Source organism: Mobula hypostoma, chromosome 5 (assembly GCF_963921235.1).
Source record: "Mobula hypostoma chromosome 5, sMobHyp1.1, whole genome shotgun sequence".
Classification (NCBI taxonomy): domain Eukaryota; kingdom Metazoa; phylum Chordata; class Chondrichthyes; order Myliobatiformes; family Myliobatidae; genus Mobula; species Mobula hypostoma.
Genome location: NC_086101.1, coordinates 113,581,296 through 113,606,277, shown reverse-complemented (window position 1 = coordinate 113,606,277; position 24,982 = coordinate 113,581,296). Strand labels below are relative to the sequence as shown.

Below are 24,982 nucleotides of genomic sequence, written 5' to 3'. Positions count from 1 at the left end.
CAAAACTTTTCAGCGCCAGGACCAGGCTCAACCGCGTGGGTTTCCTACCACATTCTAAAGACGTACAGGTTGGTAGTTTAATTGGTCATCGTGCATTGTCCCACGATTAAATCAGGGGAATGCTGGGCAGTGTGGCTCAAAGGGGCAGAAGGGCCTATTCCGCACTGTATCTCAATGAGAGAAAATGGGGGTATGGGGCTTCTCATTGAAACCCACCGAATATTAAAAGGCCAAGATAGAGCGGACACGGAGAGGATGTTTTGTATGGTAGGTTACTCGAGGATCAGAGGGCACAGCCTCAGAATAGGATATCCATTTAGAACAGAGATGAGGCGGAATTTCTTTAGCCAGAGCATGGTGAAGCAGTGGAATTCACTGCCACAGGCGCATGTGGAGGCCAAGCCATTGGGTATATTTAAAACGGAGGTTGACCCAGGTTCTTGATTAGCAAGGATGCCAAAAGTTCCGGGAAGAAGTCAGGAGATGGGGTCGAGAGAGAAAATAAACCAACTGTGATGGAATGGCAGACCCTACTTGATAGGCCCTACGGCCTCATTCTGCTCCTATCTATGGTCCTCAAGGTCCAGGCTCAGGCTGGGAAAGTGTCTACATCCATGATGAACAGCGGAGGACTTTCTCCCCCACCAGGAGCCCAGGAAGGTGAGGATCAGACAGCAGGATCCTGGAGAGGGAGGAAACTTGGAACTTACCTAGAGCACCGTTGAGGTTCTGGAAGATCATGGATCGATGGTCGAGCGTTATCTTGTATTTTTCCTGCAGGAACAGAGATTGGAAAACAATGAATGCTTTTGGGGCTTCTCTTCCCAGACTTCCAGAGCGAGAGGATGACAAAGGCTCCCAGGAGGGAGGGGAAGAGATTGGCAGGGTAGGGAGAAGGGAGCAGATAGCTACGCAACTGGTAAGTGGTTTATAATTGTCATGTGTACCAAGATACTGTTGTGACGAGAATACACATAGATTAAGATGTTAGCTGGCCTGTGCTGGCACCAGTGCGATCAGCAGTTGGTCTGCCACCTGTCTTCAGGAGAAAGAGAGATAAGGAAAAACAATGGAGCAGCATTTGGAGATGTTAATGAAGCGACGGGAGAGAGTAACAGAAGGAGAGCTGTCAAGATCGGCTCCCCTTTGAACCCTGAACTGTTTGAAGTGATGGACAGGCGATACCCCAGCAGGGGGATAAAAAGGGACAGGTTCGCTAAGGCAAGACACACACGACACCCCGAGGTAACGAGACCCTGGAAGCGGTGCGTCTCCCACAAGTCGGTGGGAAGTTTTGGAAGGCTGGTCGCAGGACCAAGCCATAGACGCACAGGGTGGAAAGGCACGATCGGCGGGAACCTGATGTGTATCCGCCCTTGCCTGGGTGCCAGGTTCACTGCAGAGAAATGATCGTATCTGGAAACGGAGGGGTCACGGTCGGTGACCTCAGAAGACATCACAAAGGGCTCGCCCGAAAGCTGACTGCGAAGAATATCGAAGGTCTGTGTGGAAGCCGTTTGAATATTCATTCATTTTGCTCTGTCTCTCCTTCCCCCCACTGTCCATCTCCCATGGCAGTGATTACTGCGAACTGAACTGAATTCAATTGAACTGAACTTTGCGTCACTTTGAAACTGGTCATTTACCCCTAGACGACGATAGAGCTTGATTGATCCTGTTATCCTAATTATGTGTACATGTGTGTTTATCATTGCTGAACTGTTGCATTTATTATCCTGTGTTGCTTGTTTCTTTAATAAAACTTTCTTAGTTCTAGTAATCCAGACTCCAACTGAGTGATCCATTTCTGCTGGTTTGGCAACCTAGTTACGGGGTACGTAACATAAGTGGGGTTCTCGTCCGCGATTTTGAACGCTAATTTTGGGATGGGGTAAATTGATTGGGTTAAAATTCCCGATAGAAAGAAAAGACAAACAGCAGAAATGGAGGTTGAGGAATTTATAAAGGCGCTGACCTTGGAGGCATTAGAGGATGCCAGGAAAGCGGAATTGGTAGCTGTGGCCAAACGGTTGAATCTTGCCAATGGGAAGTCGACAATGAGGAGAGAGGAGATACACAGAGCTATTGTAGAACACTATGTATCTAAAGGTGTGTTTCCCCAAGGTGAGCTGGAGGTGGTGTCTATTGAAAAACCTGCTGGAGACGCGGTACAGGTGCAGCTTGAAAAACTGAGACTCGAGCACGAGTTCCGGGTACGGCAGTTAGAACACGAAGAGAAGCAGTTAGAAAGGCAGGAGAGAGAGTTAGAAAGGCGGGAGAAAGAGAAAGAGTTAGAAAGGCAGGAGAGAGAGTTAGAAAGGCAGGAGAAAGAGAAACAGTTAGAAAGGCAGGAGAGAGAGAGAGAGAGAGACAGTTGGAGTGAGAGGAGAAACAGAGGGAAAGGGAATTCAAGCTGGAGAGGTTAAAGATAAGGGCAGAGCAGGGGCCTGTGCCGAACCAAGGTGGAGGGTTCCGGGCGACCCAGGAGGTTAGGCTGGTTCCCCCATTTGACGATACCGACGTGGGTCAGTACTTTCTCCATTTCGAAAAAGTTGCTACAAGTCAGGACTGGCCGAGGGATAAGTAGGCTGTTTTGCTTCAGAGTGTACTGAAAGGGAAAGCCCAAGAAGCTTACTCAGCTTTGTCCGCGGAAGATGCCCAGAGGTATGAGATGGTGAAAGAGGCCATCCTCAGGATTTATGAGTTGGTCCCGGAGGCATACCAGCAGAGGTTCCAGAATGCGAGGAAGCAGTGGGACCGCACGTATTCAGAGTTTGCCCATGAGATGCAGACATATTGTGAGCATTGGTGAGCCTCGAAAGGGGTAGAGGGGGATTATGACAGACTGCTACAGCTGATCCTGATTGAGCAGTTTAAAGGTTGTGTCCCTGAGGGTATGAGACCCTACCTAGATGAGAAAGAGGCAGCCTCGTTAGCCGCAACTGCTAAGTTAGCGGATGAGTATGCGTTGACGCATAAAATGAAGTTTGCCCCGAGTAAAGGCTACCGGAAGGGTAGTCAGGTCGGCGGGGAGAGTCCGCCAGAAAAGTCAGAAAGTAAGTCGGGGACTAGTGAGAAGGATAAGGTAGACCAGGAGCAGTCTGGTAGGAAGTCTCCTGGGGTCGTCTGTTATAATTGCGGGAAAGTCGGACACTTTGCGTCCAGGTGCTTTGCCCCAAAGAAGGAGACGGGAAAAGGAAAAACGGCGATTTTGACTGGCTGTATCGAGCTGGTAAACGAACCGCTAGGAGAGGAAAGGTCTGCCAAAGTTCAGGAAGGGCGCGAGAGCTTTATCTCGGCCGGATTGGTGTCAGTGAAGGAGGGGTTAAAACCAGTTCCAGTGCGGATCTGGAGATACACGGGAGCGTGTCAGTCATTGATATTGAAGAGTGTATTAGAGTTTAGCTCAGAGACCCAGACTGCGGAGGTCAAGGTCAAAGGTATTGGGGGAGGGACAGAGGCCGTCCCTTTGCACCAGATACACCTACAAAGCAACTTGGTGTCTGGACTAGTCACGATCGGGGTGAGGTCCGAATTACCGATGAAAGGCATGGAAGTCTTGCTCGGTAATGACCTCGCCAGGGGAATCGTGTTCCCAGTCGTGAGATTGACAGGTCGACCTGCCAGCATTGAGGCCCCGCCCATGGACTCACAGGTTCATCACGGGACTGCCGCAGTAAATTTAGCTGAGACTTTTCTGCCAGCCTTGTACGAGAAGGGGGTAGAAAGTGAAAAGAAGGAGTGTAGTGAAACAAGAGGTTGTGAGGGAGCTGAGACAGACTTAGCATTAACCAGGAAAGAATTTGTGCAGGCGCAGGAGCGAGATGAGGGGCTGATGGTTTTGGCAGAGACAGCTCTCTCTGACGCAGAATTAACAAGGGAACCAGTAGGCTATTGTGTGGAGGAGGAAGTGCTAAGGAAGAAAGGGAAACGAAGTACCGTACCCGCAGATGAGGAATGGCGGGTGGTGCAAAAGAGTTATGGGGATGAGATTTTTAACCTGGCCCACAAGGTACCCCCCGGTGGACATTTTGCGGTGCTGGAGGAAACAGTTGGTGGAATCATGAAAGAGGTTTACCGGCTGCCCAGGAGGAAGGATGTTATTGATCATGGCAGACGCGAACTGAGACGGTCACAGGCTTTTGATATGCTAACAAACCTAGTCGGTGTTAGTGCAGAAATCAATGAAGCTAGGGTCCTCCTGATAAGAGAAAAAAACCATTTTGAAAAGATGAGTATGGTATCGACCAGATGGGAGAAGACTATTGTTTTGGCCAGCTCTGCTGATAAGGTCTCTCCCTTAATCCCCGAACAAAGCGACTCTTTAGGAAAAGTAATTAAACGACTCACACACGTGTGTTTGATTGTCCCGAGGCGATGCAAAGAACTGGGACCCTGGGTGGTGCTTGTTACGCTAGGCCAGCCTAGTGAGCAACACCCCTATAGAATGAGTAATTCAGTGACGAAAGGGCTGATGACACAGAGGTGTGTATTGGCAATGTAATACGGCTGTCTGAAGCCAGCTTGATAGTGAACCTTGAAAAAAATGAGTTCGGCCACACGAAGGTCACTTACCTGGGAATTGTGGTGACACAGGGGCAGCTGGCAGCGATGCAAGCTAAAGTGCGGGCTATCTCTGACATCCCAACCCCAACAGACAAGAGGGCCCTCAGAAGGCTCTTGGAGATGGTGGGGTACTGTAGGAAGTTTTGCAATAAGTCTGTGGTTACTACCTCCTACTAAGCCCTTGCAAGAGAAGACTAAGTCGGAATGGGACCACCCTTGTTATTGTGGTCCGGGACGAAACCCAATGAGAGGTTACATTGATCGCAATTCATCAGTGTTTTTGGCCACTATGAAGTTTGCTAAGTTGGAGCCTGGTCTAAGGGATTATTAATAACACATATAAAAGGAACAGAAAATGTGATGGCTGACTGTCTGTCAGGTTTTGACAACTTCAAATTCGCTGTATTATCCAAATAGCTGATAAAGATGTGTATTTGTGTGTATCAAATAATGTATTCATGTTTGTAATTTTTACCCCGGTAAAAACCCTTAAAGGTGGGAGGTGTGACGAGAATACACATAGATTAAGATGTTAGCTGGCCTGTGCTGGCACCAGTGGGATCAGCAGTTTGTCTGCCACCTGTCTTCAGGAGAAAGAGAGATAAGGAAAAACAATGGAGCAGCATTTGGAGATGTTAATGAAGGGACGGGAGAGAGTAATGGAAGGAGAGCTGTCAAGATCGGCTCCCCCTTTGAACCCTGAACTGTTTGAAGTGATGGACAGGCGATACCCCAGCAGGGGGATAAAAAGGGACAGGTTCGCTAAGGCAAGACATACACGACACCCCAAGGTAACGAGACCCTGGAAGCGGTGCGTCTCCCACAAGTCGGTGGGAAGTTTTGGAAGGCTGGTCGCAGGACCAAGCCATAGACGCACAGGGTGGAAAGGCACGATCGGCGGGAACCTGGTGTGTGTCCACCCTTGCCTGGGTGCCAGGTTCACTGCAGAGAAATGATCGTATCTGGAAATGGAGGGGTCACGGTCGGTGACCTCAGAAGACATCACAAAGGGCTCGCCCGAAAGCTGACTGCGAAGAATATCGAAGGTCTGTGTGGAAGCCGTTTGAATATTCATTCGTTTTGCTCTCTCTCTCCTTCCCTCCACTGTCCATCTCCCATGGCAGTGATTACTGCGAACTGAACTGAATTCAATTGAACTGAACTTTGCGTCACTTTGAAACTGGTCATTTACCCCTAGCCGACAATAGAGCTTGATTGATCCTGTTATCCTAATTCTGTGTACATGTGTGTTTATCATTGCTGAACTGTTGCATTTATTATCCTTTTGATTAGAGTACTGTGTTGCTTGTTTCTTTAATAAAACTTTCTTAGTTCTAGTAATCCAGACTCCAACTGAGTGATCCATTTCTGCTGGTTTGGCAACCCAGTTACGGGGTACGTAACACCGTGAAAAGCTTTTGCTTGGATTTCATCCAGACAGATCACTCCATAAATTAGTACATCAAGTACAAAAGGGAAACAAAACAGAAAATAGAGTAACTGTGTTTTACAGGAGCACCACTGGGAGCGTCCTGACAAGCTGCATCTCCATCTGGTATGGGAACAGCCGAGTATCGGACCGGAAATCCCTACAAAGGACAGTGAGAACAGCTGAGAGGATCATAGGGGTCTCCCTACCATTTATCAGGAGCACTACGTACACAGGGCCCTTACTATTTTCAAGGATCCCACCCATCCATCCAGCATCCTCTTTAACTTTCTACCATCAGGCTGGAGACTCCGATGCATAAAAACAAGAACAGTCAGGACAGGAAACAGTTCCTTCCCTCAGGACACTGGGTTTCTGAACTCCCTGCCGCCCCACATTCAAAGTGTCACTGGTTAATCTGTTCTGTACCTTACAATATTTAATTTACGCAATTTTAGCTTATTTACGCACAATTCATCTGTAGATTTTATCCTTATCTCCATAAATTATCGTGTTATGTGTATGACAATGCTTTATACCCTGGTTTGGAGAAACGTTGTCTCGTTGAACTATATACACGTATATAGTTAAATGACAATAAACTTGTGACTTTAAAGTGTTGCAGTTAAAGAGGGAGTGCAGTGCAGGCGGACAATAAAGTGCACCATCATAATGAGGTACCTTGCAAGGCAATGTTCCACCTCACCTGATGGAGATTTATAAGATTACAAGAGGCATCGATAGAGCGGACAGAGTTTCCCAGGGTAGAAATGTCATATACCAGAGGGTGAAGATGAGAGGGATGGGTTCAAAGGGGAATGAGGGGCAAGTTATTTTACTCCAAGAGTGGCAGATCTTCGAATGCGCTGCCTGGTATGGTGTTAGAGGCAAATACATTAGAGGCTTTGGATAGAGACATGGATGTGAGGAAGATGGAGGGATATGGACATGGTGTAGGTAGGAGGGATTAGTGTTTGGGTGTTTTTGATTACTTTTTAGATGGTTCGGCACAACATTGTTGGCCGAATGGCCTGTTCCTGTACTCCTCTATGTTCATCAAATTAAGGGACCATTTAATAATCCGATACCATTGGGGTAGAAGCTGTCCCTGAGCCTGGTGGCATGCACTTTCAGACTGGCGTATCCTCTGTCTGACGGGAGACAGGCAGAAGAGAGGACGTCCGAAGTGGCTGCTTGCTTAACTGAGGCAGGGGGAAGCACAGACAGGGTCTGTGGAGGAGAGAGATTGAACGGAAGTGAAGAGGGTTGGGTCGAGGGGCAGGTGGAGTTATCCTTCCCTCCTCACAACAGTGTTTCGGAGCTACTCGGTTCCTTGCACTCACCCGCAGCTCAGGGTTGAGGTAGATCTGGGTGTAGAAGAGCTGGTCATCGTCGTTATCCCTGAACTTCCACTGTTGAACAATGTCGTTGATGTCGGGAGCATATCCAATAAACCCTGGAGAGAGGGCAAAACGGGGGAGTGGGAGAGGCAGGTGGCAAAGGGGCAGAGAGGAGAAAGTGGGGGGAGGTAGTGAGGAGAAAGGAGAGGGAGAGGCAGAGAGGGGAAAGTAGGAAGAGGTGAAGAGTGGGAAGTGGGGAAGCAGATACCAAAGGAGTGGGGAGGTAGGGAAGGGAAAAGAGGGAGAAGGAGGAGGAGGGGGGAAGCAGGGAGGGTTAAATGGGAGAGGTAGGGAGGGGGAAGGAGGGGGGAGGTGGAGTGAAAGGGTGGGAAAGGGAAGGAGAAGCACAGGAGAGAAGAGCCAGACAGAGGTCAAGAGCAAATTACCACTCCACAATCTTCACCTCACCCCACTCCCCGTCCCTGTAGCTTCCCCAGCCAAACCCCATGTGCCTCCACACACCAACACCCCTCAACCACACCCACCCCCCACACCCATGCATACATGCAGGCTCACGTTCAGAGACCCTTGGATCTGCCACATCCCTCCTCCATTCCCCCCTCCCCACCAGATGAGGCCTCGGTTACCATCTCACTAGACCGCCAGCCGCCACACACCCTCAGCACTGTGCTCGAGGTGAGGCTGAGGGATGCCGGTACTGCTCTGGACGGTTAAACTTGAGAGGGTGGGCACACGCTGGCAGAGGGCTTGTTGAGCGAGTAGGGCATCTTGGGGATTCGTCAAGAAAACAGAGTTGGACTGGAGGTAACAGAGCGAGGAAATTTATTTATTTTGAGAGGACTACAATACAAAAGCACGTAATGCTGAGGTTTTACAAGATGGTGGTCAGACCGCATTTGGAGTAGTATGAGCAGTTTTGGGCCCCATATCTTAAAAAAAAAGGATGTACTGGTATTGAAGGGGGACCAGGAAAGGAGCCTCTGGTTGGACCAGGGGGTTCCCAACCTATTTCATGCCATAAACCAGTACCATTAAGCAAGCAGTCTGTGCACCCAGGTTGGGAAGCCCTATCTGGACTCTATGCAGTGATGCCAGGAATGAAAGGGTTAATGTATGAGGAGCACGGAGCACTTGATGGGTCAGGGCCTGTACTTGCCGGAGTTTAGAAGAACGAGTGGGGGCGGGGGGAGCTGCAAGTTGCATTGAAACCAGATACAGTGCTAGATAGAGTGGGCGCGGAGAGGGTGCTTCCAGCAGTGGGAGAATCTAGCCAGAGGGCAGTCTCAGAATAGAGGGGCATCCCTTTAGAACAGAGATGAGAGGGAACTTCTTTAGCCAAAGAGTGGTGAATTTTTGGGATTCAATGCTGCAGGGCTGTGGAGGCCAAGTCGTTGAGTGTATTTAAAGTAGAGGTTGATAGACTCCTGATAGTCAGGGCATCAAAGCTCATGGGGAGGAGGCATGAGAATGGGGTCGACAGGGATAGCAGCTCCCATGGGGAACACCGGTATTGACCGCCCATCGGAAGCTCTCACCTCCGGAGTTGAGATATGGCTTGCCGCTGTGGACAGGTGGGTAAAGGTCCTCCAAAGACTCGTCCGGCCACAGGAACTCCTCGGCTGCGAAGATCACCTTGTGATTAAAGTACAGGAACTTCTTCAGCAGCTCCACGGGCGGGCCAGCGAAGATGACATCGTAACTGCAGGACCAGACAGAGCAACACCATCACTGAGCAATGGGCCGTAGCCCCGAGTTCTTCGGCTTGAATGGGGCACTTGCACAGGGCAGAGACAGCTCGGTGGAACCAGGGATCACAGTCTCCAAAGGAAAGATCAGTGATTCAGGACAGAGATCCAAGCAACATGACTGGATCGAGCCTCCCCTCTATGGACTCTGGACCTTGTCTACACTTCTCTCTGCCTTGGTACAGCAGCCACCTTACCCACTCCAGAAATTCTCTCTTCTACCCCCTACAAATGCCTGAAAGCATATACCACCAGGCTCAAGGACAGCTTCTATCACACTTTTTATCAGTCTCTTGAACGGATCTCTAGTGCAATAAACTAGACTCTCGGCTTCTTAATCTACCTCATTACGATCTTGCACTTTATCACTTACCTGCACTGCAAGTTTTCCATTGGACCACAAGACATAGGAACAGAATTAGGCCATTTGGCCAACCGAGCCTGCTCCGCCATTCAATCAGAGCTGATGCTTTTTCACCCTCCTCAACCCCATTCCCCAGCCTTCTCCCATAACTTTCCGTGCCCTGTCCACCAAAAAGAATCTATCAAACTCTGCCTTAAATACATACAACAACCTCCTCTGGATCCTCTCCAATGCCAGCACATCTTTTCTTAGCTGAGGAGCCCAAAATTGTTCACAACACTCAAGGTGAGACCTCACCAGTGCCTTGTAAAGCCTCAGCTCACATCCCTCCTCTTGTATTCTAACCTCTTGAAATGAATGCTAACGTTGCATTTGTCTTCCTCAACACTGACTCTATCTGCAAGTTAACTTTTAGGGTGTTCTGCACAAGGATTCCTAAGATCCTTTCCATCTCTGATTTTTAGATTTTCTCCCCGTTTAGAAAATAGTCCGTACATTTATTTCTACTACCGAAGTGCATGACCATGCATTTTCCAACATTGTATTTCATTTGCCACTTTCTTGCCCGTTCTCCTAATCTGTCTAAGTTCTCCTGCATCCTACCTGTTTCCTCAACACTACCTTCCCCCCCACCAATCTTTATATCATCTGCAAGCTTTACAACAAAGCCATCTATTCCATCAACTAAATATTTGGTACACAGCATAAAAAGCTGTCCCAACACTGACCCCTGCGGAACACCACTAGTCACTGGCAGCGAATCAGAAAAGGATTCTTTCATTCCCACTCGCTGCCTTCTACAAATCAGCCAATGTTAGTAACTTTCTAGTAATACCATGGGCACTTAACTTGGTAAACAGCCTCATGTGCGGCACCTTGTCAAAGGCCTGCTGAAAGTCCAAATATACAACATCCATTCCATCCCCTTCACCTATCCTACTTGTAATCTCCTCAAAGAATTCCAACAGGTTCATTAGGCAAGATTTTCCCTGATGGAAACAATGCTGACTTTGTCCTATCTTGTCCTGTGTCACCAAGTACTCCATCACCTCACCCTTAACAATTGACTTTAACATTTTCCCAACCACTGAGGTCAGGCTAACTGGTCTATAATTTCCTTTCTGCTGCCTTCCTCCTTTCTTGAAGAGTAGAGTGACATTTGCAATTTTCCAGTCGTCTGGCACCATGCCAGAGTCCAATGATTTTTGGAAGATCATTACCAATGGCCCCACAATCTCTACCGCTACCTCTTTCAGAACCCTAGTGTGCAGTTCATCTCATCTGGGTGACTTGCGTACCCTTAGGTCTTTCAGCTTTTTGAGTACCTTCTCCCTTGTAACAGTAACTGCATTCACTTCTCTTCCCTCACAGCCTTCAACATCTGGCACTCGGCTAGTGTCTTGCACAGTCAAGACTGATGCAAAATACTCACTTAATTCGTCTGCCATCCCTTGTTCATCTGTTATGATCTCTCCAGCCTCATTTCCTAGCGGTGCTATATCACTCTCATCTCTCTTATTTTTAACATACTTGAGAAAGCTTTTACTAACCACTTTGATATTGTTTGCTAGCTTGCTTTCATCTTTCCCCTCCTAATGATTATTTTAGTTGCTCTCTGTAAGTTTTCAAAAGCTTCCCAATCCTCTATCTTCCCACTAATTTTTGCTTTGTTGTATGCCCTCTCTTTTGTTTTTACATTAGCTTTGACTTCGCTTGTCAGCCACGGTTGTACTATTTTACCATTCGAATATTTCTTTGTTTTTGGATTCTACCCTGCACCTTCCTCATTTTTCCCAGAAACTCATGCCATTGCTACTGTACTGTCATCCCTGCCAACATCTCCTTCCAACTTACTTTGGCCAGCTCCTCTCTCCTACCACTGTAACTTCCTTTACTGCTATGTCAGACTCTACTTTCTCTCTATCAAATTTCAAGTTGAACACAATCATATTGTGATCACTGTCTGCTAAAGGTTCTTTTACCTTAAGATCCCTAATCACCTCTGATTCATTACATAACACCCAATCCAGTATAGCTGATCCCCTTATAGGCTCAATGACAAACTGCTCTAAAAAGCCATCTCATAGGCGTTCAACAAACTCACTTCCTTGAGATCCATTTCCAACCTGATTTTCCCAATCGACCTGTATGTTGAAATCTCCCATGACTACCATAACATTGCCCTTTTGACTCGCCTTTTTTATTTCCTGGTGTAAACTGTGGTCCACAGCCCAGTACTGTTGGGAGGCCTGTATATAACTGACATCAGGGTCCTCTTACCTTGCAGTTTCTTAACTCAACCCACAAGCATTCAACATTTTCCGATCCTACGTCACATCTTTCTACTGATTTGATGCCATTCTTTAGCAGCAGAGCCACACTACCCCTCTGCCTAGCTTCGTGTCCCTCCATTACAACATGTAACCTTGGACATTCAGCTCCCAACCATAACCATCCTTCAGCCATGGTTCAGTGATGGCCACAACGTCATACCTGGCAATCTGTAATAGTGCAACAAGATCATCCACCCATTTCTTATACTCCGTGCATTGAGATATTACACTGAGTACTGTATGTGCTACCCTTTTTGATTCTACATCCCAAATGCACTGATGCTCATGTGCTGGCTGCAGATTTGACCTATCACCTGCCTGCCCTTCCTGATTGCACGCTACCTTTGCTTTTTTACCACTAGAAAATGAAGCAGGAGAAGTGATAATGGGGACAAGGAGATGGTGATGAACTAAATGAGTATTTTGTGTCAGTCTTCACTGTGGAAGACACTAGCAGTATGCCTGATGTGGTAGTGTGTGAAGGAAGAGAAGTGGGTGCAGTTACTGTTACAAGAGAGAAGGTGCTCAAAAAGCTGAAAGACCTAAAGGTACATAAATCACCCGGACCAGAGGAACTGCACCCTAGGGTTCTGAAAGAGGTAATGTTAGAGATTATGGTGGCATTAGAAATGATCTTTCAAAAATCATTGGACTCTGGTATGGTGCCAGAGGACTGGAAAATTGCAAATGTCACTCCACTCTTTAAGAAAGGAGGAAGGCAGGAGAAAGGTTATCATAGACCAGTTAACCTGACCTCAGTGGTGGTTGGGAAGATGCTAAAAGTCAATTGTTAAGGATGAGGTGATGGAGTACTTGTTGACACAGGACAAGATAGTACAAAGTCAGCATGGTTTCCTTCAGGGAAAATCCTGCCTGACAAACCCGTTAGAATTCTTTGAGGAGATCACAAGCAGGATAGATAAAGGGGTTGCAGTGGATGTTGTATGTTTGGACTTTCAGAAGGCCTTTGACAAGGTGACACACATGAGGCTGCTTACCAAGTTAAGAGCCCACAGTATGACAGGAAAGTTACTAACATGGTTAGAGCAGTGGCTGATTGGTAGGAGGTAGCAAGTGGGAATAAAAGGATCCTTTTCTGGTTGGCTGCCAGTGACTAGTGGTGTTCCGCAGGGGTCGGTGTTGGGACCACTTCTTTTTATGCTGTATATCAAAGAATTAGATGATGGAATAGTTGTTGTAAAGTTTGCAGGTGATACGAAGATTGGTGGAGGGGCAGATGGTGTTGCGGAAACAGGTAGGATGCAGAAGGACTTAGACAGATTAGGAGAATTGGCAAGAAAGTGGCAAATGAAATACAACGTTGGAAAATGCATGGTCATGCACTTTGGTAGTAGAAATAAATGTACGGACTATTTTCTAAACGGGGAGAAACTCCAGGAACCTGAGATGCAGAGGGACTTGGGAGTCCTTGTGCAGAACACCTTGAAGGTTAACTTGCAGGTTGAGTCAGTGGTGAGGAAGGAAAATGCAATGTTAACATTCATTTCAAGAGGTCTAGAATACAAGAGCAAGGATTTGATGCTGAGGCTTTATAAGACACTGATGAAGCCTCACCTTGAGTATTGTGAACAGTTTTGGGCCCCTCAGCTAAGAAAAGATGTGCTGGCATTGGAGAGGGTCCAGAGGAGATTCACAAGGATGATTTTGATGGATCTGGGTCTGCACTCTCTGGAATTCAGAGGATGAGGGGGGATCTCATTGAATCTTTCAAATGTTGAAAGGCCAAGACCAGACATCCCACCCTGCAAAAACTCATTTCAGGGAGGTAGCATCATCAATTTGCGGGAGACTTCCGGGAGAGGTGGGATGTCTGCAATAGAGTAGCTCCTTAGCAGCTAGCCAGCTAGTTTAAATAATGTTAGCTATGCTAATGAACGAATGATACCTGTTAAACTCACCTCAACATGTCTTTTACAGTCTTAACGCACCATGGGCAATAGAAAAGTCACTGTTGCAAACAGTGCAGCGAGCAGCACTGTCATTATTTTTGACCCCTATTAGGCAGAGGTACACTTTAGTGTGGTCTGGGGTGACGTACGTTTTATACATATTTTTTGGAACACTCTGCCATGGCGCGCTCTCGCTCGTGCTCTCTCTCTCTCGCTCACTCTCTCTCCCTCTCTCGCTTGCTTTCTCTCTCTCTCTCTCACTCTCACTCTCTCTCCCTCTCTCGCTTGCTTTCTCTCTCTCTCTCTCTCGCTCTCTCTTGCCTTTCTCTCACTCGCTCTCAAAAAAATTGATTTCCGTGATATTGTATATAATTTGCGGGCATCAGGGAGCCACTATTAATATGCGGGAGATTCCCGGAAGTTCCGGGAGAGGTGGGATGTCTGCAAGACAGAGTAGATGTGGAAAGAATGTTTCCCATGGTGGGACAGTCTGGGACAAGAGGACATAGCCTCAGGATAGAGGAGTGCCCTTTCAAAACAGAGATACGGAGAAATTTCTTCAGCAAAAGGGTGAGGAACTTGTGGAATTTGCCACATACAGCTAGGGAGGCCAGGTTGATGGGTGTACTTAAGGCAGAGATTGAAAGGTTCTTGATTGGACATGGCATCAAAGAGAAGACTGGGAACTGGGGTTGTGGAGGAGATATAAAAAAGGATGAGCTATAACTGAATGGCGGAGCAGACTTGATGGGCCAGATGATCTAACTCTGCTCCTATGTCTTATGGTCTTTACCATCCATCCGATCCTGAGTCCCTTCACTCTGGTTCCCACCCTCCTGCCAAATTAGTTTAAACCCTCCCCAACAACTCTAATATGCCCATGAGAATATTGGTCCCCCTTGGGTTCAGGTGCAACCTGTCACTTTTGAACAGGTCATACCTCCCCCCAGAAGACACTCAATGATCCAAGAACCTGAAGCCCTGCCCCTGCACCAGTTTCTTAGCCACGCACTAATCTGCCAAATCGTCCAGTTTCTACCCTCACTGGCATGTGGCACAGACAATGATCTAGCAATTACTACCTTGGAGGTCCTACTTCTCACCTTTCTGCCTAGTCTCTAATTCTCTTTTCAGGACTTATTTGCTTTTCTTTCCTTTGTTATTGGTACCAATATGTACCAAGACATCTGGCTGCTCTCCCTCCCCTCTCCGATAGCTTTATGATAGCTTTTAGACCAACTAGGGGACAGTTACTTTACTAACTTCGAAAGATCATTAGTAGTTGGCTTCTATTGGCTTTTAATACCTGTTTTGTGAATAGTTGGGTGTTGGGGTGGAGATGCATCTCTACCAAAGGAGGTGTAAGGTGCTCCTTCCCTCCGCTAGCCTACAGGTCACCCTTGGGCAGGGTGTAGCACCTGCTTAGCCCCCTCCCGATCAGGTTTACATGAATCCATGGGATCAGGTGGTGGACGGTCGTACAAGCAGCCGGTGCATATCACCATCCTGGTTATGTGCCACTGACGCCAGGCAGACAATCTCTGAACAGTATTGATAATGGCTGGGGTCACCCGTTTTGTAAAGACACTGCCCAGAAAAAGGCAATGGTAAACTGTTTGTGTAGAAAAGTTTGCCAAGAACAATCATGGTCATGGAATAACCATGATCCAATTACCATGCTATATAAACACACATCACAACATTTAATATCACAACAGCTGGCATCATACAACCATGCCCGGATTTTTTTTAACAATACACAATACGTTCTTGACTTCACTTATTTTCCTTGTTTCGATCTTGAACCTCATCGTTGAGCCGCACTGCATTTTCTCTGAAAATGTAAGACTTTATTCTGCATTCTTTTACCTTGTTCTACCTCAATGCATTGTGCAATGATCTGATCTGTATGAACAGCTTGCAAGGCAGGTTTTTCCACTGTATCTTGGGTACACGTGGCAACAATGAAGCAGTTCCATTTCTCGTATCAAACACAAAATGCTGGAGGAACTCAGCAGGTCAAGCATCATCTATGAAGGGGAATAAATAGTTGACGTTTCAAATTGAGACCCTTCATCAGATGCCACCTTTCTTTCAATGGCCCAAAGTATTGACTATTTATTACTTCCATAGATGCTGCCGACTTACTGAGTTCCTCCAGCATTCAGTGTGTGTTGCTCACGGTTTCCAACATTTGCAGAATCCCTTGTGTGCAGTTCTGGTATCTTCTCATTATATTTATTCTTGGTGAGAGAGTGTTGTCAGAAACACCAGCATTTTATGCTAGAACTAACTTAGATGGTCTACAGCAGGGATGGCCAACCTATGGCGCAGGTGCCAAAAGTGGCGCAGTGGATGATTAGAAGTGGCGCATTGCACCCCGGTGATAATAATAAAGTAAGCTTACTCATGCAAAAAGTATTAACCAAAAACTGATCTGCAGAAAAAAAATCTAAAACAGGAATTCAAGTAGCTTAGAGCTAGAAATGGGTTTTACTGAGAATAAATCTAAAACTTAGCAATTATTTTTAGTGATTTTATTGTTTCGTGCACATCTTTTCGTGAATGTTATCTTCTTTCACATTAATCTGTTTTCAATTTTTTAAAAAATGATCAATGAGTCAAACTAGGAAAGGAGGATTTTTGTTCTGCAGTTGATCCATAACTGTTCAATATACGTTTGATACTTGTTTGATCCTGAGGCGCCAGGCGTCTGCACCAGCGATGCGTCGCAGTCTTTTGCCAGTCAGTTTACAACTGACACTCGTGCACTATGGAGTTGAGCTTTGTTCGTACTTTGTGAACGTTTGCAGTTTTGTACTTTTTCGAAAATTAAGCCCTGTTTTTACATTCAGTTACCCATCACAGTGCACAAGAAAATGAGCAAAAGAAAAGCAGAAAGTGATAGTTAAGCGTGAATTCAATGAACGGTGGGAAAACGAGTTTTTATTTATAGCGGGTCCGTCAGGAAAACCGTTATGCATTGTTTGTGAAAACACTTTCTCACATAATAGACGACATGATCTTAATAGACATTATAAAACACAACATCAGACTGAAATAGAAGAAAAGCTTAAGCTAGTGCTTGGGTCTGAGTTACGGAAACTCAGACTAAGAAAAAGGAAGAAGTCAAAAGAAGACAAAATATATTTGTTAAAAGTCTAATTAAGGTAAGTAATGTTTATCTTATTTTTATATTAAATCAATATATCATGTAAAAATGCTAAATATGTCTATATTAGTATATTTTTACAAGAATTGAATGGGGGTATAAGAGTTGTATGGCGCATCTGAACTCGTGTGTAAAAAAATTGACCCATGGAATGTAAAAGGTTGGCCACCCCTGGTCTAGAGTCTCACGATTATTAGGCAGGAGGGAGTCTGCAATAGTCTTGTAACAAGAGTCTGGATCACATTTATTTAATTCAATTTAAATTCCTCAGCAGCATCTGTGGGATTTAAACTACATCTCTGGTCTGGTAGCTACCAAGCCAGTAACTTAACCACTGTGCTACCGTGGCTCAGTGCCAGTACATCCTTGTTATCTGGTGTTCACCTTTCTACTGCTCACCCCTATACCCGTTCCTCCAGGATAAGCTGATGGACCCAGGAGATCAATTGCAATCCTAATGAATTTTCGGGGCTTGTGGAGGAGATCGGCATTGTTGGTGGCTGGAAATTGGACTCGGGACCTTGGCCTCTCTAGTGTGCATTCCCTGCCATCCCCAACAAGAGGCACCATTTCACCCTACCTCCTCAACCTGCAACGTCTACGATCAACTGATCAGAACATGAGTGATAGAACCAGGGACAGGCGTTTCAGCCCCTCAATACCTGCTTTAATATTCAACACCACCATGACTGATCTTTGACCTCCGAACCGTATTCCTGAATGTAACCCCTTCATTCCATGAATATGGCAATCTGTGCCCTGAATACCCTCAGCCTGTCCTTGGGAAAGGGCAATTCCTTTTGGGGGAAAGAGGTTTCCCCTCATCTCTGCCCTAGTTGGCTGACTCCCGATTCTAAGATTGTCACCCCGATTCTGGACACAGCCATCCAAAGGACACGCCATTCCTGCATCTATACGATCAGCATTTTCATTTGTCCGAGAGAGCACAAGCCTTGTCTGTCTGTTGATTGATTGAGATACAGCATGGCATAGGCCCTTCCGGCCTTTCGAGCCACGCCACACAGCAATTCCTGGCCTAATCACAGGACAATTTACAATGACCAATTAACCTCCTAACCAGTACACTTTTGGACTATGAGAGGAAGAAACCCATGCAGTCGCAGGGAGAACATACAAACTCCTTACAGGCAGTGGCACAAATTTTTTTAATTCACCTTACTCAAAGTCAAGTTCAGCTTTATTAGCATTTGCTCAAGTACCCGTGTGCAGGGTGTAAAGAAAAAACTTACATCAGCATCACTGACACATGTGAAAGTCATACAAATACATATATCTATGGTGACCAAGTCTTCTGTACAGTACTGTAACTTTATGCATTGCACTGTACTGCTGCTGCCAAAAAAATAAATTTCATGACATCTGTTGCGGACTGAGAGTGGGAAGGGGGCAGGGAGAGGGGAATCATGGTTGGGAAAAGGGGGCAGGGAGAGGGAAGCAGGGAAAAGCATTCTGTAATGATCAATAAACCAATTGTTTGGAATCAAATGAACTTACCTGGTGTCTCAGGGCTGGATGTGTCTGCACCTGTGTCAACCCCCCCCCCCCGCCGCCCCCGGCTCTCCTTCCCTGCCACCTGTCCCGCACCCCTCCTATGATGCTCCACCCTCACCATTCCCTCTAAACTTTGTTCCTGCCAGATTTACAAACTTGCTCTCTGCTCCACAGTGACAAATACAGTACTGTGCAGAAATTTCAGGCACCATAGCTATATATATGTGTGTGCCTAAGACTGTTGCACAGTACTGTAGCACCATACAAACAAGGAACTTAGTTAGTTACTGCCTGCTACTACTCTGTGCTCAGGGCAGCAATGAAGGTCCTTCATCTCTGTTTTAAAGTAAACATCAGCATAACTATACAGAATTCTTACAAGAGGTCCATTTTAATGCAAAGTAGCCACTGTGCTGCTGAACTGTAGCGACTGAGGATGTGTCGGTTAGTTCAAGAACCAAATGGACGAAGGGAAGTAGCTGTTCCTGAACCTGGTGGTGTGGAACTTCAGGGTTCTGTGTCCCCTGTCCGATGGGAGCTGTGAGAAGAAGGTGTGGTTCGAACGGTGGGGATTTTGATGATGGATGTTGCCTTCTCGAGGCAGAACCTCCTGTAGATACGACCAATGGCGGGGAAGGATGTGTCTGTGATGTACTGGCAGAATTCACCGCCATCGGCAGCTTCTTGAGTTCCTGCACATTCGAGTTTCCATAACACAGCATCCTAACAGTCTGTTTCACCATCTGTATGGGGGGAGGTGCGGGGGCTACTGCACACGATTGAAGTAAGCTGCAGAGAGTTGTAACCTTAGCCAGCTCCATCATGGGCACTAGCCTCCCCAGCATCAGGACATCTTCAAGGAGCGATGCCTCAGAAAAGGCAGCAGCCATCATTAAGAACCTCCACCACCGAGGTCATGCCTTCTTCTCATCGTTACCACTGGAAAGGAGATACAGCAACCTGAAGGCAGACAGAATGATCCAGAAACAGCTTCTTCCCCTCTGAATGGACATTGAACCTCTGAACACTACCTCGCTACTTTTATTTCTATTTTTGCACTAATTATTTAACTTAGTATATTTTTATATATATATATATATATATATATATACACACACACACATGCATATATATAGCCCCACACATACTTAGTGATTCACACTTTTCTCTCTATTTATTATGTATTGTGTTGTACTGCTGCCACAAAGTAAACAAATTTCACACCATATGTTGGTGATAATAAATCTGATTTTAACTCTGATTCAACAACAAGGCGCAAAAATGTGTCCAGTTCTGGCTGGGTCATGTATAGACTGTCCGTGGACAGGATAAGAAGAAGAACTCTGATTCTCAGACCGTGATGCAACCAGTCAGGATACTGTCAACGGTACGTCTGCTGAAGTTTGAGAGAGTGTTTAGGTGACCAGTCAAAACTCCTTAAGCTCTTAATTAAAGGGGTCCGTGCACCTTCCTTGCAAATGTGTCTATGTACTGGGCCGAAGACAGGTCAGCCAATTTGTAAGTGCCCAGGAATTTCAAGCTGCTGACCTACTCCACCAATGATCCCCCATCCCCCAAGGTAGGCTAGAGTCTCCTCCCTCTTGCTGAAGTTGTACTGCCGTTGAGTGAGAGATTGACATGTCTTGTCTCAGACTCACTGCTGATTCCTCACCACCTGTGATTCACCCAACAACTGCAGCATCATCCGCAAACTTACAGATGGCATTGGAGCTGGCCTTAGCCACACCACCATACAGTCACAGAACACTACAGCACAGAAACAGGTCTATCTATCAAACTGTTATTCTGCCTAGACGCATTGATCTGCACCAGGACCATAACCCTCCATCCTCCTCCTATCCACAAACCTATCCAAATTTCTCTTAAATGTTGAAATTGAACCCACATCCACCACATCCATTGGCCGCTTGTTCCACACTCTCACTACGCTCTGAGTGAAGAAGATTCCCCTCAAGTTTCCCTTAAAGATTTTACCCTTCACCCTTAACCCATGATCTCTAGTTGTAGTCCCACCCAACCTCATTTACCCTTATCTATACCCCTCATAATTTTGTTTACCTTTATCAATTCTCCTCTTAATCTTCTACGTTCCAGGAAATAACACAGGCATCCATTAGTCTCGTGAGACCATGGATTTGCACCTTGGAAGGTTTCCAGGGCGCAGGCCTGGGCAAGGTTGTATGGAAGACCGGCAGTTGCCCATGCTGCAAGTCTCCCCTCTCCACGCTACCGATGTTGTCCAAGGGAAGGGCATTAGGACCCATACAGCTTGGCACTGGTGTCGTCGCAGAGCAATGTGTGGTTAAGTGCCTTGCTCAAGGACACAACATGCTGCCTCAGCCAAGGCTCGAACTAGCGACCTTCAAATCACTAGACCAACACCTCAACCACCTGGCCACGCACCAACACTCCAGGCAAATAAAGTTCTAAGCTATTCAACCTTTCCCTATAAACTCAGGTCCTCAAGTCCCAGCAACATTTGTAAAGTTTCTCTGCACTCTTTCAAACTTATTGACATCTTTCCTGTAGGTAGGTGACCGGAACTGCACACCGTACTCCAAATTAGGCCTCACATAACATCCATCCCAACTCCTGTACTCAACACTCATGAAGGACAATATGCAGAAGCTCTCTTTACAACCCTGTCTCCCCGTGACACCAGTTTCAAGGTTTTATGGATCTGTATTCCCAGATCCCCCTGTTCTATTGCAGTTCTAAGCCTTGCCGAATCCTGGTGGACAGCTTCTGCAGCCTTTCCACATCCTTCCTGTAGTGTGGTGGCCAAACACAAGCCAATTTGGTCAACTGTGCACAGTTCTGGTCTCCCTACTTGAGGAAAGGGACATACCGGCTTTGGAGTTGGCGTAGTGAAAGCTGCTTCTGGAGATGAGGGGGTTACCCCACGAGGAGCGATTGAGTCAGCAGGGACTATACTCGCTGGAATTCAGAAGACTGAGGGGGAACCTTGTAGAAACAATGGGCTCCTGTATATTGGTAAGGCCCGACGTAGACTGGGAGACTGCTTTGCTGAGCACCGATGCTCTGTCCGCCTGAAAGAGTAGGATCTCCCGGCGGCCACCCGTTTCAATCCCATCTGTCATTCCCATTCCAACATGTCAGTCCATGGCCTCCTCTACTGCCACAGTGCGGCACACTCAGGTTGGAGGAGCAACACCTCATATTCCGTCCTGGTAGCCTCCAACCTGATGGCATGAACACTGACTTCTTGAACTTCCAGTAATTCCTCCACCCACCCACCCCCTACTTCACCATCCCCCATTCCTGTTTCCCTCTCTCACCTGGCCATCAGCTCCCTCTGGTGCTCCTCCACCTTCCCTTTCTTCCATTGTCTTCTATCCTATCAGATTCCCTTTCTCCAGCCCTTTATCTCTTTCACCAAATCAACTTCACCCCCTCACCCTCCGAGTTTCACCTACCACCTTGTCCTTCTTCCTCCCCTCCCCCATCCTTACTCTGACCTTCCCCCTTTCCTTTCCATCCTCGATGAAGAGTCTCGGCCTGAAACGTTGACTGTTTACTCTGTTCCTGCTGAGTTCCTCCAGCATTTTGTGCTCATTGCTTTGAATTTCCAGCATTTGCAGATTTTCTCATGTTTATAAAGGGATATACATGAGAGAGACAGGATAGTTGTTCCCACTGCTGTCAGACGAGAACTAGGGAACAGTCTCAAGGGTCAGGGCAATGGGCTTAGGACAGAGATGACAGAGAGTGGCGAATCCGTGGAATTCTCTGCCCAGAGAAACAGTAGAGGCAAACTCAGATATATTTAAGACACAGTGAGGTAGATGGTTTTCTTTGCAGGGGAATTGAGGGTTTATGGGGAAAAGGCAGGTCGGTGGAACCGACTCCGCAGTCAGATCAGACATGTGCTTATTGAATGGCGGAGCAGGGTCGATAAGCCAGATGCTTCTTATGTTTCTAACTCATAAAATGCTTTGTACTCAGTGGGTGCATTAATGCCTGGGCAGACCAAATGTCATCCCCAAAGTACACTGGCCTCGGGATGGCTGCAGCAGCGAAGGGATGGTCCTTTGCGGACCACGAATTTGCTACAAAGGCATGAAACAGATGCAGGAGTCCATGACCCAGTTCATCCCCAACAGATGCCTTACAGGGCTGTTCGTAGACAGACAGACAAACGCTGCTGAAAGACACCCTTTGCTCTGCCCAAAACTTGTTCGGGCTGTCCCCAAGAGCGATGAAAGACCTGAAGTTCAATCGATTTAAGCACCAGGCCAGATTGAAAAGGTCAGGGTGTCAGGAGCGGAGGCGAGGGACGAGTCGTTTCTGCTCACTGCTCCACAGCGTTTACTCAGCTCTGCTCCGGACTGAACTGAAGCTGTGGCCTGCTCTGGTAGCAGGGATGCCTGGCGTCGTGTCAGTGACTCACCTTCAAAAACTTCACTTCTCAATGCTGCCTGCTTACTTTTACTGCACAATGTGTCTTTTTTCCCTCTCTCTGCACATTGGATGCTTGTCGGTCTTTTTTTTAATGGGTTCTTTTAGGTTTTTTGTTTCATGGCTGCCTGTAAGCAGACAAATCTCAAGGTTGCATAATGTAAATGTACTTTGATAATACATTTACTTTGAACTTACAGTACAGTGAGACCATAATACACAGGAGCAGATTTAGGCCATTCGGCCCACCAGACCTACTCCTCCATATAATCATAGCTGATTTATTATCCCTCTCAACCCCATTCTCCTGCCTTCTCCCCATAACCTTTCATACCTTTGATACCCTCACTATCAACTTCCTTTTAAAATACCCAATAACATGGCCTCCACAGCCGGTTGTGGCAAAGAATTCCACAGATTCACCACCCTCTGGCTAAAGAAATTCCTCCTCATCCCGGTTCTAAAGGGATGTCCTTCTATTCTGAGGCTGTGTCCTTTGGTCCTGGACTCCCCCACTAAAGGAAACACCCTCTCCATGTCCACTCTATCTAGGCTTTTCAATATTCATTAGGTTTCAGAGTTCAAAGTAATTTTATCATCAAAGTACATTTATGCCACCATGTACAACCCTGAGATTCATTTTCTTGTGGGCATAATCAATAAATCTATAGAATAATAACCATAACAGAATAAAAGACCGCCCCCTCATCGTTCTAAACTCCAGCCAGTGCAGGCCCAGAGCCATCAAACACTCCTCATACGTTAACCCTTTCATTCCCAGGATCATTCTCATGAATCTCCACTGGACTCTCCCCAATACCAGCACATCAATCCTTAGATATGAAGGTCAATACGGGTCAGGGAGTGGCAGAAAGTGAGCAAGAGAGAGATGGAAAGAGACAGTCTTTAGGGAGTCTTTTACTGAGTCTCAGTCTCTTGCTGAGTGCAAGTCGGTGGGACTAGGTAAGAGTTAGAGTTCGGCACGGACTAGAAGGGCCGAGATGGCCTGTTTCTGTCCTGTAATTGTTATATGGAATTGGAACCAAATTCCAGGCCTTTAATAAGCCTATCGCTTGATACGTGGCTGGTTTCTGCTTTATTCTGGCACTGGATGTGTCCAGCCCTTGTTCTCGTAACTGTGGACCAGGTAAACTTAATACTGGTTCCCAGTCAGTCTATTCACACACCTTAAAATCCAGGACACATACAGAGTCATCATTCTGAAAGATAAAATGCTTTTTGGGAAGACAAAACCCACGGAAAAACAAGCTGTAAACCTCAGGACAAAGGCCGGTGTGGAATTTAGGACAGGTGCAACAGGAGATCATTGCTCAGATCACATCCCAGACACTGAACCAAGGCTGTGCTTGTTACACGAGCCGCTTGCTACGTGGTCGGCTGACTCGGCCCTGACACCTGATCAGAGAGCTCAAAGGAAGTGGAGGCAGCTCTTGGCCCGACTCCCTGGAGTAATAATTCACACAGGTCAACCTTCCGATCCACCAGTCCTCAGTTGATACTCTCCCCACAGCCCTGTATCAGTCCCCAAGCACAGCACACAGCCCTGTATCAGTCCCCAAACTAATCCCACTAACCCACTCTCTCCCCACAGCCCTGTATCAGTCCCCAAACTAATCCCACTAACCCACTCTCTCCCCACAGCCCTGTATCAGTCCCCAAACTAATCCCACGGCGTCACTCTCTCCCCACAGCCCTGTATCAGTCCCCAAACTAATCCCACTGTCCACTCTCTCCCCACAGCCCTGTATCAGTCCCCAAACTAATCCCACTGTCCCACTCTCTCCCCACAGACCTGTATCAGTCCCCAAACTAATCCCACTGTCCCACTCTCTCCCCACAGACCTGTATCAGTCCCCAAACTAATCCCACTGTCCCACTCTCTCCCCACAGACCTGTATCAGACTCCAAACTAATCCCACTGTCCACTCAACACACATCAAAGTTGCTTGAATTTCCAGCATCTGCAGAATTCCTGTTGTTCCCACTGTCCACTCTCTCCCCACAGACCTGTATCAGTCCCCAAACTAATCCCACTATCCCACTCTCTCCCCACAGACCTGTATCAGTCCCCAAACTAATCCCACTGTCCACTCAACACACATCAAAGTTGCTTGAATTTCCAGCATCTG

General features: G+C 46.8%; 1 protein-coding gene across 1 annotated transcript in view; it reads right to left on the bottom strand.

Annotated features, from left to right (window-relative positions):
* LOC134346933 (multifunctional procollagen lysine hydroxylase and glycosyltransferase LH3-like) overlaps positions 1-24,982 on the bottom strand; it is a 107,863-nt gene that overhangs the window by 45,688 nt on the left and 37,193 nt on the right. Inside the window, exons 4-6 of the mRNA XM_063048807.1 lie at positions 8,892-9,055; positions 7,339-7,451; positions 711-774 (exon numbers count right to left, since the gene is read on the bottom strand). Of these exons, the coding sequence (XP_062904877.1) occupies positions 711-774; positions 7,339-7,451; positions 8,892-9,055 (341 nt within the window). The remainder of the gene's footprint in view (positions 1-710; positions 775-7,338; positions 7,452-8,891; positions 9,056-24,982) is intronic.